The 18,026-nt window shown below is 38.5% G+C and overlaps 2 protein-coding genes and 1 long non-coding RNA gene across 3 annotated transcripts in view; 1 reads left to right on the top strand and 2 right to left on the bottom strand.

The window, feature by feature from the left end:
* The window catches only part of LOC144640791 (uncharacterized), a 6,496-nt gene extending 6,311 nt beyond the window's left edge, over positions 1-185 (bottom strand). Inside the window, exon 1 of the mRNA XM_078499866.1 lies at positions 179-185. Within this exon, the coding sequence (XP_078355992.1) occupies positions 179-185 (7 nt within the window). The remainder of the gene's footprint in view (positions 1-178) is intronic.
* A 285-nt stretch (positions 186-470) lies between these two features.
* LOC144642860 (uncharacterized) lies at positions 471-1,006 on the bottom strand. Its single transcript, XR_013568807.1, has 3 exons — positions 885-1,006; positions 630-687; positions 471-497 (listed from the first exon to the last, which is right to left on the bottom strand). It is a non-coding gene; the product is annotated as an uncharacterized LOC144642860 (long non-coding RNA).
* A 3,602-nt stretch (positions 1,007-4,608) lies between these two features.
* Positions 4,609-17,353, top strand: LOC144642729 (uncharacterized). The gene is made up of 15 exons (XM_078501777.1): positions 4,609-4,725; positions 5,415-5,628; positions 6,661-6,703; positions 7,210-7,303; positions 7,842-7,974; positions 8,519-8,696; positions 10,362-10,459; positions 10,682-10,763; positions 11,806-11,970; positions 12,754-12,862; positions 12,980-13,055; positions 13,199-13,260; positions 14,148-14,226; positions 14,572-14,688; positions 15,443-17,353. Exons 1-15 carry the CDS (start codon positions 4,625-4,627, stop codon positions 15,620-15,622), a joined length of 1,731 nt encoding a protein of 576 aa, XP_078357903.1. The 5' UTR covers positions 4,609-4,624; the 3' UTR covers positions 15,623-17,353.
* The last annotated feature ends 673 nt before the right edge of the window (positions 17,354-18,026 follow it).

The raw sequence follows: 18,026 nt of genomic DNA, 5'->3' as shown, positions 1-18,026 counted from the left end.
ATGGAGTTTAATTTAGTGACTAATTATAGATACCAATGTAAAAAAGCTGAACTCCACACATGTTTAAAATCCAAATTTTCTTTAATTCTATTTCTTTTGTTTTTAACACCAACACATTTTTGTTAACAATTTGTTATATAGGCTATCAGCAAACTTTGCTCCCGTCGCTGTAACTAACCTGTCATGTAGTGTGTAATGCAATGTACGTTACAATTTGTCCAAGACGGTGTCGAGTGCAAAGAAGAGCTAAAAGCCTAAAATTCGCCCAAAATACCGATAAAGATATCAAATGGGAGTTTTTCAGCAATTGTGATTGTTTATCATGATCAGTATCTGAAAATGCATTAATCGAATTCTTTTTAGTAATGCTTACCCTTTGTTAACGACCACCTCCCTTATTATAAAAACAAGACACCGCCCTACGAACGGTTAGATGACCTTAGATATAGACTGTATGAAACGTTTCCTACCTTTTTGGCCATCCCTGCCGTCTCTACCTAAAATGAAGCAAGGAAGACATCTGTTATCAGTCAAAAATTCCAAACCTGAGAATAACGTGAAATAAAACTAAAGGAAGAATAGATATCTAAGCGCCAAAAGTCGAGAAGAGAATTATGCTGCTTTCTCACCGTCGCGACAACAGCATTCTCTACAGCACTGATTTGCCTTTGTTGCGTTTGCAGAAACCTGAAAAAGAAAACGTGTTATCAATATCAATATATAAAGCACAAGGGGACTAGAGAAAGCCGTTTACTTTTCTATCAGCTCGTGCGAAGTGTGAGAACGGGACTTTCAAAGGGTTGCATTATTTACTACATGCAAGAGTCTAAAAATCTGACATTCAATATGCTCCTAAAGTTTTTACAGGCCAGCTTCAAACTTGCCTTGCTAACCAGTTCGCTTTGAGCGCCTATAAAAGAGCTCATGATAAAAAACAAGATCAACGTGAAGCAAAAGCGAAACATTTTAGTCTTTTTCTTCTTCAGTGGTAAACGGTAGCGGTTTGCCAACGTCTGATAGTGCAAGTCTGAATGTGGCCAAATATATAAGGATCTTTTCCTTATAAATATTGCTTCTCAATTATACCAATTAAATACATTAAAGCGATACGATGAACATGATAACGGCTATAATGAAAGACATAATTTAAAGGACGTAGTATTGCGCTTGAAAAAAGAGTAGATTGAAGGCCTGATAATGCCCCAGAAAGATAGAAAAATGTAGCCAAATATAAACAATATATCTTTCACACATAAACATTGTTTACTCAATTTAGCAATAAAATACATAAAAGTGATATGCTGAACATGATAACGGCTAATAATAGCGACATTTTAAAGGACGTAGTATTGAGCTTGGAAAAAGAGTAGATAAGGCCTGATAACCCCTTGCCAGAAAGATAGAAGACCTGCACGTTTTCATTTACGATTTCCACTTGAACAACTATCGACATGAAAGTAATTTTTACATATAAAATCATCATTTTTAGACCAGAGTTCTTCAGTTCAGCGGGGGCAGGGTGGTTTTATAAATTACAAGCGTTTTATTTAAACCAGATTTCACACGCCAAGTACAAACAACTTTAAAACAAACATCCGGGATCCAGACAAGAACGTTGAGGTGCTACGAGAGATTTGATTGGACAATATACAATCTGTGAAGTGATATCATATCATTCTTATTCGCACAGGTATTAACCTTAAATATATAATAAAAGGAGAGAAGAAGTTGTCTGTAAGAATTTGCAAATTGCATAAGTACTGACTCGTCCCCAGTCGTCTTCTGAGTCCGTCTTGAGTCGACTGCTGAACACGGAGGGAATCATGATCATTCTTCGCGTCTTGCAATTTTCGCATAAGAGACGACTGGGGACGAGTCCGGCATAAGTAACACAATTCCCGCCAACTTCTAAAAACGCCCGTGAAAAACAGCCTACGCATTCACCCGGTATAATACGTGCGAAGTGAGAGTACGGGACATTCATATGGTTGCATTATTTACTGCATGCAAAAGTCGAAAAATCTGACATAAAGTTTTACAACAGGCCAGCTTCAATCTTGCCTTGTTTACCAGTTCCCTTTGAGTGCCTATAAAAAGGCTCATGATAAAAAAACAAGATTAACGTGAAGAAGAAGCCGAAGCGAAACATTTAAGTTTCCTCTCCTTTGGTACACGGACGGTAACAGTTTGCCGACGTTTGATACAACGAGACTAAGTGTAGCCAAAAATATAACGATCTTTGCCTCATAAATATTGTTCACTCAATTATACCAATGAAATACGTTAGAGCGATACGATGAACACGATAACGGTTATTAACAGACGTACTTTAAAGGACGTAGTATTGAGCATTTTTACCAATAAAATACATAAAAGCGATATGCTGAACATGATAACGGGTAAAAAAGGACGCACTTTAGTGGAACGAATGTCGTATTGAGCTTGGAAAAGAGAAGATAAGGCCTGATAGTGGTACAGAAAGATGGAAGACGTGCAAGTTTTCATCTACGATTTCCACTTGCACAACTGTCGACATGAAAGTAATTTTTACATATAAAATAAGCATTTTAAGACCAGAGTTCTTCAGTTCAGCGGGGGAAGAGTAGTTTTATAAACTAGAAGCGTTCGTGTCTTGCGGAGTTGTTCATTAATTTTATTTAGACAGTTTCATATTGATTTTACACGCTAAGTACGAACTACTTCAAAACAAACACCCGGGATCCGGAGCAAGAGGTTGTGATGTGGCGAAAGATTTGATTAGTTAAAATAAAACACGTGAAGAGATATCATATCATTAATTCACGGCCGGGTTTTTTCATATATAATAAAAGGAGACCATAACTAGCAAGAGGCAAGACGAGGCACTTGCCTTGTCTAGATTTTAACCCAAAATTAAAAACAAAATCTTTTAGTTGGGAAAATAATCCCCATTTGAACGAGACTAATATGAAAATGCTTTAAGAAGTGTTTCAGAGCTTTTAGAGTCAAAATTTTCTGAGGAGCATTCCCCAGACCCCTCTAGTATAGTGACTCGTGCTTTGGGTGATTGCAGATTTTGCCTTGTCTATATATGCCAGAAGCCTGGCTACGGCCTTGGGAGATAAGAAGTTGTCTATAAGAATTTGCAAATTGCACAAGTTAAGGCGGGGGGTCGCATGAAAGCCAATTTCCACCGTTCATGTAGCCTGCGAACGCAGACGTATTTCCGCCTGTCGTTTCTCTCCGCCGAAAAATAGCTATTTTTCGGCGGAGAGAAACGACAGGCGGAAATACGTCTGCGTTCGCAGGCTACCGTTCATGTGGGTTTAATGCGAATATCTCTTTAGCGTTTCAAGCAATCCAAAAACTCTCCACTCATTTCACAAATCTATGTTTTGCGGTGTTTTGTGAATTTTTGGGTGATTTTTGGGATTATTTGGGAGGAGATAATTTTTCTCAAAGGATTAGTTAAATTTAGAGAAATAGGAATTATTGGAGATTTAATGTGATTTAAAATTATAATTTGAACTTTAAAATTGGTAAAAGGATACCAGTTAGTCCTCCTGACAACCTGGAGTGCTCTGGCGTGGGGGTCAACTTTCCGGTGGTGTTTCAAAAACAATTTCTTTCTTTTTCCTTTCTTTAAACCTAAAATTTCACTCAAATTCACATTTACCCCATGTCAATTTCTGAAAATACCCATGAAATTAATAGTCTTCGTCCGGGGTAAAATGGAGAAAAGATAATAAATGGATTGTTCGAAAGAGTGGAGTGCTTTCCATTTGTGTGGAGTATATAAAGTACAATGTTCTATTCCCGGGTCTATTAAAAGAGGGTTGATAAATCGGTCGATATGTCGGTCGATATGTCGACCGATATGTCGGTCGAATGGGTCGATATGTCTGTCGATATGTCAACAATATGTCGGTCGAATGGGTCGATATGTCTGTCGATATGTCGACAATATGTCGGTCGAATGGGTCGATATGTCGGTCGATATGTCGACCCAAGAGAGGATATGTCGACCGATATGTCGGTCGATAGTGTCAGTCGATGTGTATCGACCGATCTATGTCCAGGAGGACAAAACGGGGTTAAAACGAAGCTGTTCCACAGAAAAGCTGTTCTTCATGCACTTCCCAGCTGGCTGAGAAAACGCACGATTTCTAACGAACGAGTTATTAGATTTTCATGAAATTTTACATGTTTCGACATGTTATACTTTATAAAGCAAGAAAACTGCTGATTAAAAAAAGCCAGCCAGATTGGTTGAATGTTTTTTCTCATCCAGCTGGAAAGTGCATGAAGAACAGCTGTTCCTGTGGAACAGCTTCGTTTTGTCCTCCTGTATGTCTTGAAAGTGTGTACACGTTCAACGCTGTAATATTTTTCTTAAGTTTGTACCATTTGTTTCGAATTTGTTAAATTTCTTTTCCCACGCCACCGGAACGGCCGCGTATTTCATCGAGGGGCATGGAAATAGTTCAAAAAGCATAATGCTACAGTGATATTCCAAGCATTTCGGTAAAAACGAGAGGAACACCTCTGTCTGAAAATTACGTTTTTCAAAAAATTATCCATCTCCTTATTTGGCGTTGGTCCCAGTCCCCGACCGTTGTTCTGCGCGCGGGCTTTTGAAAACAACATGGCGGCCGTGTCGAATGTTTGTCTGCCTGAGATCAAACGAGATCTTCTTTACGCGGTGAAGGAATGTTCCGAGAGAGGCTTGCTTCACAGTGCGAAATGGTAAGATTAAACCGATTCAAAAGTCAATATTTTTACGGAGTTAAGGTGGCTCAGATGTAGTTTTGGTTATCGAAAAGTCATGGTGATCATTTGGGTTGTGATACGCTGTTTTAGTGTTTCTGTTGTTAGTTCTTTTCGTGTCTTCAGCATTTGATTAAAACTTGGCAAGCTGGGTATAATCCAGGGAACCCACGGAACATTTCAGAACACTTTGACACCTTCAAAACCACCATGAAAAACGTCTACAGCACAAAAAACAGCTATCTGCCCCGATTCCCTAAAATAAGAACAGACATGGGAAAAAGGATCACAAGCTATAAATGTACCGTGGATTGGTCAACATTACCAGATGCTTTTTAAAGACCTATGCCCTGTAACATTTTAAAAAAAAACCAAAAGAAAATTAAGAACTTTTTAATAGCAAAGTACTTTTAGCTTTTTATTGATAAAATGTTTAGATCATTATTCCTAATTTTAGAAAATTTTGTATACTTGTAATTTTATATTTTTACCTTTGACTTGATTTTTAACTTTGTTATTAGTTTTATTTGAGGACCTTCCTGAAAACCACGTCATATGACGGGAGCCTCCTCTTGAAAAATTATTTTATTATATCATTATTATTATAATCACATAATAAAAAGTAAATAGCTTAATACATCTCTTTTTTCTCTGTTTTATTTACCCAGGTCTGCAGAGTTGGCCTTCTCTATTCCTTCTTTTACATCATCTGAGCATCTTCCAAAAACTGATTATTACGATGCACAATTTGTAAAAGACTTTGATAAATATACATTAGGCAAAACATTCTTTGATCTAAAGGAGTTTGACAGAGCGGCTTTCTTCCTGGAAGGTTGCACCAGTCACAAGGCGTACTTCTTGTATATGTATTCACGATACTTGGTGAGTAGCTCGGGGGGGGGGGGGGGGGGGGGGGAACTGGGAATAATGGGGGGATCCCATGGGAGGCAGAAGCAGAAAGGGTGGGATGCAGGATTCCCAAGGTGGTGGAAACTGGGAGAAGTTGGACTTTTTGCAACATTGTGTAATATTTTGCTACAGAAATCTAAGCACAAACAGGCAGGAAGCACTAAGGAAGGAATGGGAACCAAGGGTGAAAAATATGAGAAACAGGAAGTTCAGACCTGCATGCCCCCCCTCGCTGCCCCCTTCCCATCCCCATGTAAAATCAGATGGTTAAACCCTAAAGGAGTTCAAATTGACACACCATCTACGGAAGTGATATGCTAGGCTGCATTCTACATAGGCTTTGCCGAAGATCTTCAGTGTGGATTTCAAAATTGCACAACATTCTGGCGTACGATTGTAGTTGGCACCTCTTAAGTGGCCTACAGTTGACTTATTTTAGGTATGAATAATTAAGGACCTTGGCATAGACCTATAAAAAGAATTTGGCGTATCTTTGGCATGGCGTGTACCCGGAATGCACCCTGGATGATACGTTCAAATGAAATGTTGTGGTTCAGTTTTACCTTGGTATAATCTGGTATTTTCCTTTATTTTTGTATCCATTATCACATATTTCTGTACACCAGTCGAGGGCAAAAGAAAATACCAAGTTGTGACTAGGGTAAAACTGAACCACAACAGGAGTGACTATGCAGAATTTAACATTGTGTAATTCCATAAATAATCCATACCTCCCCCATGGGAGGGATTTTTCCTACAATCCCTCACCCCTCTGGAAATTCCAATTACCTTCATATTTTTACTTGAAGTTTTTGGACCCCTCCAACCACCAGGAATTTCCAGTCGCTTCTAGCCTCCCTGTGAGGAAGTATCTGACATCTAGAACCACACATTTAAGTTTCTCTCACTTTTTACTTTTTTATGTCTGCAGGAAAATGTGTACAAAAGTATAATGTAATAGAAATGCAAATCCTTATGTATGTTTTTTTTGAAAATCATTTGTAGGCTGGGGAAAAACACAAGAATGATGAAATGATGGATGTTTTAGGTAACAATGTTTCAAATGGCACAGTTGTACGTGTATGTTGTGGTATAATTTACCCTGTTGGCACAATTTCGTTTCTTCTTTTGTTTTATATGCATCATCATATAATTACCATTCACCAAAACAAAGGAAAATAAAAAATTGTACCAAGGGCCAAAGGGACATGTACTTGTACATGTATATGTTGTGGTTTAATTTTATCTTTGGTTTAAAATTTTTCAAACCAGTTTGATTTTTATTTCCCTTTGTTTCAGATTATGATAATGAATAGGAGACAATGAAAAATAAAAATCAAACTGGTTTGAAAAATTTTAAACCAAAAACAAAATTAAACCACAACATATACATTTAAATACTGCTTTTGCCCATTGAGCTCTAAAAGTTTAAAATAAATGCTACAATTTGCCATAATTGCTTCCAGTTATTTTTAACTCACGAATGCATTCTTGAAATCAATTTGTAAAAATTAATGTTCATTTCGCCTCTCTTGCATGGTCATTCTTCTCAAGGTCCACAAGAAAATGTACACAACAAGGCCCTGACTTCTTTGAGAGCTGAACTGTTCAAGAAACATAGAGAGCTTGATGGATTTTGTCTTTACTTGTAAGTATAGAATACACTTGTTGGTGTTTCCATGACAAAATCTTTTTTACAGGGTGAGGTTGTCAACCTCACGCCTAACCCCCAACCTGGAGGGCCAGGAGGCTGGTTTTAGTCAGAACCCTCTCCTTTAGTCAGGACCCTCTCCCAGGTTGAACCTGCCAGGAGAATAACTTTCACCGCCATAGCCCAAAAGGATCATTAAGCCTCACAAGCCATCCCACCACATCAAGGTAGCAGCCTCAAAAGTCATCCAGGAGGGAGTAGAAATACTCCCCTGTAGTCGCTTCATGCTACAGTAACCGGGATAAGTGCCAGCCTGTATGGGCCACTTGGCTTGACGCAGACTTAACCTACTGTACAGTACATCACCTTGGAAATGAAGATGGCAGGCTTCGCACCAGGATCCCACCTGGGAAAAGTTTTTGCTCGAAAGAATCTCACCGGGAATTATATTCTCACCAGGATCCCGCCAAGGAAACAACACTCCGTACGCACTTATTTCATTCACAGAATGATTCTTTGCATCTTGTACATGTAGGTATGGTGTTGTGCTAAAGAAACTTGATTTAAGAGAAGATGCCTTAGAAGTAATGCAGGAAGCTGTGAATAAAGAACCTCTTCACTGGGGTGCCTGGCTGGAGCTCTCATCTCTTTGCACTGACAAGGAAGTTGTAAGTGATTCCACTTAAGGTGGCTGAACACAGTTTTCCGATCTTTAGAGTACCGCCTATCCTTTATTTTGCATTCACGTCCAAACTGGTTGCAGCTGATGAGCTCAAAATTGGCAAGTTGCAAGATAAGCCACTGCATTAATTTTGTAATTCTTGCATTTCACTTAAGACCATGATGCATTACCATGGCAACACAGCTAATTATAAATTTACCAGAGAGATTGAAAGTTTTACGATTTCAGAAAATTCAGTCGGTAGAATTTTTCATCATTTGTGTGCAACAACCATACAGAAATTATGACATTTTGACATTGAAGTAATAATGGTTTAACGCAGGGAATTTAAATTTTTCACTACTTTTTGTTTTCACATATTGTCCTGGAATGTTTCAAAATCCCTCTGTCCCTCTAAATGATACCACTGTTGAGCTTAATTAGTAAGTCAATACATGAGCTGTTAGGTTGCCTAATTATTTTTAACCAAAAAGATAAAAACATAATTTCCCTTTTTTTCTGACTGATACGTGATCCTATTATTGTCGTAGCTTCAGTCACTGACCCTCCCCTCCCACTGGATGTGTCAATTTTTTCAAGCCAGTGTAGCCATTGAACTTCAGTTGAATGAAGAAGGGCTGGAACGATATGCAAATCTAAGCCAGGCTGGATTTTCAGAAAACAAATACATCTTACTGCAGACTGCATTGGCACAGTATCATGCTAGAGGTACAAGTTGATTTTACCAGGGTTCGTTCATCTTGAAAACTCTTGAAAACCCTTGAATTTCAGGACTTCGATTTCAAGGCCTTGAAAGTCCTTGAAAGGCAATGAGAAGACAGCTAAAATAAGCGATTTGTTTTTATTAGTTCTTCAGCAAGCACATCAACGGCACAACAGACTGAAATCGTTGATTTGGGGTAAATTTCTTGAAAAAAGTCCTTGCAATTTCCAAGGAGGGTCCTGGAAAGTCCTTGAAAAGTCCTTGAATTTTTGGCCTGAAAAAGTTTACAAACCCTGTTTTACACAATAATCATTAGTTTACCGAAACTACGTTACCTTAAAATGCTGGATGGGAAACGTGAAGTCTTTCACTGTGGAACACTGCATTGTATGTATGTGGCTGAAAAGTCACCACAGGTCCTCAAGTACTGGGTTTTTTTTCTAATTAAAGGGATGGTAGCTGTTCCCTAAACTGTAGGAAAGGGTGGTGAACAATTCCAGCTTATAGGAGCCCATCATACTACAATAAATAAGTACTATGTTAATAACTAAATTAAAGTGTGTTTCCTAGTTACCTACTGTCCACCTTACAGGGCTGAAAGCAGCTATCGTAAGGTATTATAAATTGGTTCCAATCAGCCATTAACTAACTGCCTCGTGTATTTAGAGGATGGGTGCCTGGGATATCTGGGGGCCTCTGCTGTGGTCAGCCACCCCTCAGAATAAAGCTGCCAAGGCCGGCAATCCCAACAAAACAGCCATGAGCCCCCACACACAGACACCCCTCACACTGACTCAGTCAGTGGAAAAAGTAAATAAATAATATAATTATAATTTAAAAAGCAGGAGAGGGAGGGATGGGAAGAACTCGCTTAACATCCCTGAAATTCCACCTTAGTATGAAGACATGACACCATGCTGTAATGTCTGTCAACGTAGAGAACTGAGCTTGACAAGAGAGCTCTAGCAACCGCTGACCACTAAGACAGCTGACTTCACACTTGTTGTTGGTTAACTTGGTTAAATTGCATAAATTTAACCTCATGCAGTTCTCAATTTTTGCACCTGGCCCCAGTTGTTCAAAGGGTGGATAACGCTATCCACCGGATAAATCGCTATCCAGTGGATAGCATAGTATGTTTTGTCAAGACTTATCCACTGGATAGCAATTTATCCGGTGGATAGTGTTATCCACCCTTTGTACAACCTGGGCCTGATTAAAAAAACGTTGACCCGTGAAAAGCATAAACAACGATGCGACCCAAATGTTTGCTGGGAAATTGGAAAAAAAATAGTCCCCGTCTGTGGCAGAATAACCATTATAATACAAAAATTGCATAAAACACGCACTTACGGTTCCAAACGAAGAAAACATTGTGATAACTTAATAAACGGAATATTACTTAAATTCGCCGCTACCCAGAATTTAATTCACCAGTACCCAGAATGCCATTCGGTCCTATCGTTCATGGTTTATGCTTTTTGCAGGGTCAACGTTTCTTCAATTTGGTAATATACTCATAAAAAGATTACCCTGGACCATAAATTTACTGGTACACATTTGTCTTCTAGTGGAGAGTACTGGTAATGTGAGAGTAATGTTTCTTGGCTCAACTTTGTGGCATTTAGATCCAAGTCTTAAATATGCATTGTTTTCTTATTTGGCTCTAGATTTTGACGCTGCATGTGAGTTATTCAAGGAAGTACAAAAAAGAGATCCATATTCGCTGGAGCATGTGGATACATACTCCAATATTCTTTATGTTAAGGTGAGAAGTTATAAATCTTTTTTGATTCTTTTCACTTTAATTGTAAGTTGTAATTAATAAAGCCAGAAGTCTTATTGTTACTGATTCTAACTCCAGTTTCTGTAGGGAATAGGAGATTAGATGGGTCTGGGGGGGGGGGAGGGGAGGGGAGAAAGCAGTATACCATAGGTTATGCTGAAATCATTTGCTCTTGATTATAGTTGAATTTTTCTTTTTGTACAGGAAATGAAGCCAGAACTGAGCTACTTAGCACACCACACAAACAGCATTGACAAGTACAGAGAGGAAACATGCTGTGTAATAGGTTAGTTGAGCCTTCTAACTGATGAGGTTAATAAATAAATTTTATGCCAAAACGTTGTTAAAAAATTAGATTGGGGAGCTCTGTGTGAAGTCGAACTAGTTTGCTGAAGATGTTTTAAAGAACAAAAACTGGATGGCACACAAGTTGGCATTTCGGCCCCTTAAATACTGTGGCGGTTTTAATTGAAAATCAAGTGGAAGTGAATTGCCAACGATAATGGTAATTAAATTTTTTTTAATGATATTTAATATCATTTTCAGCAAAGGTGGGGCGGAAAAGGCGCCCCACGGCTGACAAGCAAAATGACATAGCACAAATGCTAACCCGACAGGTAGTAATAAGGGATCCGGAGTGGAGGTTGGGAAAATTGTCTTCCCAGGAGATGTACTCGCTGCAATGGTGAAAGCAAGAGGGAATACTTGCCACTGCGACCCGTCATTTATACTGCCGAACTGATTATCCCTTTACACTTGATTGGCTGTTATGTCACATGACTGACCACCATCGGATTAACAAATATGCGTGGAAGCAACAATAGGCCAAATGTATCGACATAAATAACATCAAGCCTTTGACTTGATGTTTGGTTTTAATTTATAAATGTTTTGAATTTATGTGACCTAACTAAAGTACTAAGCTGGGATAAAATAAGTTCAGGTTGATCCAATGAAATAGGGTTCTGAATTTTTGAAAATTGAAGCAATAGCCTCTGAAATTGTAGCCCTTTTCACTACTGACACATCTTTAACAAAAATATTATTATCTTGGGTCTGAAACTACAAATTGCCCAAACTTGCCTCACATCTGTGTTGGACAATAATTTATATATTATGAAGTTATCTTGCATCCATCTCATTGAACTTTTATTTACTAATAAAAATAAAATTGAAAAAACTAGGTTATTCTTGAAAAATAGATAATAATCTTTATGAGCTGACATGACAGGCCTGTAATGCATATAAAGGGGTACAGCTGTATAACCCTTTCCATACATTAATATACATGTTTTATTTCATTTGCTACAAAATATCTTTTTTAATAGGAAATTACTACAGCCTCCATGATCAGCATGAAAAAGCAGTGACCTATTTCCAACGTGCACTTAAACTGAACCCTCAATACACATCAGCATGGACACTGATGGGACATGAATTTATGGAGAGGAAAAACACTTCAGCTGCTATAGAGGCATACAGGAAAGCGATAGGTATAGGGATGACAGAGGATGATATTTCTAATAAGATTTCAGGATCTCTTATGAAACTCCAGACCTGCAGGATTATAACTTTTAGGGGTTCCAGGGCAGGAAAAATCCCAGGTCTGATTTCCTGGGGCAAGTAAATTTTGCTCTTGGGCAAGAAAAAATAGTAGTTTGGTGGCCCGGTGGGCAAGTAAAATTAGCCTCAGTAGTCTTGTGAGCCATAGTGACAGCAAGAAATATTTAAGCGAGGGCAAGTGGAAACTGAAATTTACTGGCCCACTGGGAAAGTGGATTTCAAATTTTTTTCCTGCCCTGGACTTTGCGTAGAACTCTACTGTATTTCATTGAACAAAGTTGTGATTTTCTAATATCAAACTCAGACAGTAGACTTAGGATCAAGTGGTATGGGTTTTTAAGCTCTAGCCAGGTTCATTGTTTTGTAATCTTTATAAGGCAAGATACGTAACGTTCACAGTTCCTTTCTCCACTTGGTTGTATTAATGGGTATGGTTAAATTTTGGGGCATCCTGACCCAGGGGTAGTAGCAATCCTCCAAGTCACTTCATGCTACGCAAACCAGAATATACACGCCGGTTATATATTTATTTAAAATATGTTGGCTATTTTGGCTCAATTGTGACTTGCATTATGCATTGACTGTTTTATTTGGATTGTGATTGACATGTAAACTATTTACTCACCTCTATCATGTGATTTAATGTTCTCTAAACAATAATTATACCTCCCAGGTTACTATTAATGTGTATTTTGTTATTTGTTTATTGCTAGAGGTAAATTACAGAGACTACAGAGCTTGGTATGGACTAGGACAGACGTATGAAATCCTTAAAATGCCATTTTACTGCTTGTATTACTACAGACAAGCTCACAAATTCAGGTATATATTTCGCTATTTTTACAGTTTTAAAATACAATGTGTTATACACAAGAACTAAGTTCAATTTACTAAGTTCAAAGAACTAAGTTCAATTTACTCCTTAATTATTATTCGCAGACCAAATGACTCAAGAATGTTAGTTGCTTTGGGTGAAAGCTATGAAAAGTTGGACAGCATGCAACAAGCCAAAAAAGTAAGTAGCAGTGTACTCAAAGCTTACCAGTTGGGACTATAGAATCACTTTTACATCGTACACACAGTCAAGTGTTTCTACCATGCCTCATTTTCACTACAGATCATTATTAATAACGTGTGATCAAATGATTCCTATTTCAGTGTTATTTTAGAGCTATGTCGGTTGGTGATTTGGAAGGAATGGCAGTAATCAAGCTGGCAAGGTATTAACCAGTTAACTCATAGCTCCAAAATTTGCATTTGTACACGTGCCCAGTGAATTTGCTTTAAATTTCATGTTCTCTGCTATTGCATGTTGTGTGACCCACCACTGGCACACTGCTAGGGCGCTAAAATCTGGAATGCTATCAGTGATGACATTAAGCTTCTGTCACTAAAACAATTTAAGAAAAAATATAAATTAAGCATTATCACAAGCTATTAACTGAACCTTTCATATTTATAACTATAATACATCATTTTCCATCTTTTTTCCATTAATTTTTTTTAAGCCTACTTAGTTTTGTTTTTGTGTGTTTGTGTGTTGTATAGTTTGCTATGTAAATATTAAATATACCTGACCTTTTTATAAATTATTGTAATTAAAACTAAGTATGGCTGCCCAATCTTGTTAGCCAATCGTGGTTATTCTGGGCAGTCATGCACTTTACTTTATTTATTTTATTTATTGTATTGTTAATTTAATTTACTGTAAGGGTGCAAAATAAAGTTGAAGTTGTGTTGTTGTTGTTGTTGTTGTAATTATCATTTGACTTACTACTGATATGCTATCAAATGAATATTGCGGTCTCTTCCAGGACAGTCCCCTTGCACACTGGCAGATGACTCCTGACTCACTACTGCCCTTCTGTGAATGCGTTATCTCAGCTAACACTTCCAATGTGCTGTCTGAATCACTGCTTCCATACTTACATGTCTAACGGTCTATTACCTGCCACTTCCATACCAAAATGACAGCATGATGTCTGTTTTACGGCTGCCACATGCTAACATGTCAAGCCACTGCACTTACTGTGTTGACATCTGTCACAGAAACAAATAATCCATCATAGCTCCTATTTAATTATTTTGATCTCTTAATTTTTGGTAGATTGCATGAGCAACTACAAGAAGATGATGATGCAGCTATTCAATACAACCGCTATGTGGAACAGACAGAGGTTGTTGGGGTAAGAGTATATAGTCAAGTAGAAAGTAAAAAGTTGAATATTGTTAGACAATCTTACCTGTTGAATGGATTTGGATTACATGACTGTATACTCACACCTGTCCAGTATAGGGGTGGTGAATGGTCCTTCAAAAACTGCGTGTCTCGCAAAATTTTACCCAAATTTCAGGGGTCTTGTCGTCTCAATTTTTTTCTTTGACGCCTTCTCAATGTCTTTTGCAAGGCTAAAAAAGGTCTCAGGCTCGCAGAAAATATATCAGTCTCGCCGTCTCGCAAAATCTCGCATTTACCATTCGAAACCCCTCTGTATTTCAGATTTTGATTCCTTACACTGTTTATTTGGCAGATACTGTCAGTAGCTGATTTGTGTTCTGCATACTTGTTTCTGGCAAAATACAATCTGAAGAAAAGAAATCTTGAAGATGCTGAAATGTATGCTCACAAGTGTTGTGAATTCAATGAGGTAAGAGTCTTTTCATTTTTGCCCAGGCCTCACTTTTACATTTGTCCGTCCGTCTGTCCATCTGTCCGTCCGTCTGTCCGTCCCTCACCCCCCTTCCACACTCACCCTCCACCTACCATTCCTTATCAATTCAAATTTTCAGTAGTATAACAGCTAGCTCTTATAAACTCATAATTCTACTGGTCCTCTGGTGTAGTTGCTATTGTTTTGGGGTCTAGAAGCATTGTTCCTGTTGTTTTACTGTTCTATTGTTCTCTCAAAGGGTAGCAAGGGTAGCAACCTTGTAAGAACTGCTACTTGATCCCACTTTTTTGTGTCCATTTTCTTTGCAACCATATTATTTTTTTCACTCTTTCTTTATTGTATTTACTTGAAATAACATGTTTTCATTAGTTCTTTGTTTGTCATTCTCAATTTGTTCGGGATGGACAATGATTCTTTTTAGTTGGGGGGGGGGGGAAGGAGGATTGGGTAATTCGAACAAGGGGGTTGGGCAATTTGAACAAAAAAAAAATCCTTCACAGATAACAAAAAAAGTGAAAAAAAAATCATGCAAGGGGAACCATGAAGATAAAAGTAGGATGAACTGTTTAAAAAAAATTCTTGCACAATTTGAAGGTGAGAAAAATAATTATGCATTGCCCCGAAAAATTGCCTGACCCCTCCCCCCTCAAAAATTATGGTCTGTTCCTTTACTCCAATCAAAATTTTTGTCTGCTTCTCCATCATGTTTGTTTACATTTGTTTTCTTTAGGGCAGAGAAGAGGGAAAAGGCCTGCTTCGGCAAATTTCTAACAGTAGATCCATTGGAGATAGTGAAAGAGAAAGCTCTGATACTTTTACCCAGGAATTATCACTTGGAAATATAACTGCTGACCACGAAACAATCATGACTCCAGTAGCACCAACAAACCTGGATTTCAACACCCCTTAGTGGACGGCTCATACAACTATTGTGCTTCGGAGACAATTTACTGATACTGAGATACTGTAACTAGCTATTAAGTAAACAGACACACTAGGGGAATTATTAAGGTTTGGAGCAGGCTGGCATCAGGGTTTGGCACCCTGGCAAAGTAGTTTTCTTTGATAAACTTAAGTCAGTTCACATGTTAGAACAGCCGGACAAAGTTGTGTTTACAGTTGGTCTTCTTGCCTGGTGACTGTAGTATCTGAATGCTTAAAAAGAGACGGCTGGAACAATTTCAGTTCAGTTCTTTCTGAAAACATGATACTTTAATGTGTGGTTCCAGAAAATGTCCATACTCCCCCCACAGAAGGGATTGGAATTTCCTGGGGGGTGGAGGATTCTCAGAGACCAACAACTTAAAAGGAAAAGAACAAGCTTAATTGGAAATTTCAGAGGGGTGGGGTGGTAGGAAAAATGCCTTCTGTGGGGGAGGTGTCGGGGGAGGTATGGTTATATGATGGAACTACACAATACCAAAGTCCCGCAGTGGAAAGCTGATCATTGGCTATACAACATTTCTGTTCAGCACCATATTTCTCCTTAAAATGTCACTGCAAATACAACAATGCAGACAATGGGAATTCAGGAACTGATCAACAAAGATTAAGGAATGTATGGACACCAGTTATGAGAATCAGTCGCTGCTGACAACACGACTCAAAACAATAAGATTTAGGTACTGCAGCTGTAGAAACAGTGTAAATAGTAAGAGACCCTATTTTAATTGTCACACTTGGTTACAACCATTGTACATACTTGTAATTTATTGTACCTTTTTGGTATGCTTCAGAAGCATGTCAGGCCAGTTTGGTCACTTTATAGTTTGTATTTTTGGTGAGATGCCGTTGAGCCAGGAGCCCATTACTGGTTGAACCAAAATACCCCTGGTGAGCCAAAGTGCCCATGGTGAGACCAAACAAGCCTGATATGCTCATTGCCGCCAAATGCCAAATTCAGCCAAAAATCTGGCAATATTCATAGTGATTTCAGGTCATTGACTTCATATCTCCCCCCCCCTCCAAAAAAACAATACAGGACCGTAGACAAGGCTTCTGATTGGGTAATTCTGCATTTGGGTATATAAATGTGGTTACAAAGCCTTCCCATGTTAGTTGGGAGTGGGAAGGGGGGGGGGGGGACTTCAGCATACATGTAGCTTTTGGGGGTTACAAATGCTAGTGTTTTACACCACAGGTATAGCAGTGTGTTGTCAAAATCTGAAGTTGTAGTTTTCACAGTTTGAGCATAAACTGCAAGATGAGATTTCCTAGTGGATTTATAACCCATAGGCTTAAATTTTAGTAGACTGTCCACAGCCCTCTATTTTTTTTGTTTTTTCGATCGATGAGCGCACGGTGAGAACGGCCGAGAGAACTGGACGCCAACGCAAAATGGAAGAAGCAAGGGGGTGGGGGGGGCGGGGAGCGAAAAAAAAGCTCTATTTTTCCTTCGCTTACTTCGCTCGCTTAACGCCCCCCCCCCCCCCGCACGCTCGCTTGTTTGCTTTGTTTGCGTTGAAAAATCGAGATTGCTTTTTTGCGTTGAAAAATCGAGAGGCTGTGGACAGTTTAAAATTTTAGCATATTAACCCCTGAAGAAAAGTTGAAGCAGTTCTTACTGGAAAAATCAGAAAAATAGACTGAGCAGAAATCCTTACTGTACTGAAATAAAACGGAGGACCTGCTCTTTTTAAAAGTTTGATGTTCTATGAAACAATTAACATACAATGCTAACTGCAGCAGAGGCGGATCCAGGATTTTTCTTAGGAGGGGTGCAGTACTAAGGAATGGCGGAACTGACTGGTGACGTAAACAAATTTCAAAGCCGCAGGCTATATTTAGGGAGGGTTGCACAACCCCTGCCCCCTGCCCGTGCAGTTTAATAAAAATAAATGAATTTTAAAACTTCAACTGCTTTCTTGTAGCCTGTATATCTCTTTAGGGAACAAGCTACCCAATAAAAAAAACAGAAGTCAGTCATAATTCTGTAGCTTTTGTTTTTGCTTTCGTCTAGGGAGAAAAGCCAATGTTTTATGATTTGGGGAGTTGTTATATTTTTCGAGACACTGTGATTGCACTTACATGACGATCATTTTGTACACTCAGGGAAAACCCCGCATTTTCATTTGCGACGTCACGACAAGTCGACCACTCGAAGATTACGTTACCCGAAAAGTAAGATTGCTATCTAACAAAGAATGTCTTTTTCAGCGTTTGTTGACTTTTGAAAAAGCCACGAGAGGAATAGCGTTTATTTTGCCCATGAATAGCGAGCACAATAGCATTTTTCAGAAAACATCTGCGGTTCGAGAGCGTCTGTTGTTTTCAAACGATGTCAGTCTCTTTTCGCAAATAACTTTCTTGCTGTC

This window comes from Oculina patagonica, chromosome 2 (assembly GCF_052425735.1).
Source record: "Oculina patagonica isolate OP01 chromosome 2, crgOcupat, whole genome shotgun sequence".
Classification (NCBI taxonomy): Eukaryota; Metazoa; Cnidaria; class Anthozoa; order Scleractinia; family Oculinidae; genus Oculina; species Oculina patagonica.
Note: the sequence above shows the minus strand (reverse complement) of the source record. Positions and strands in the feature narration are given on the sequence as shown.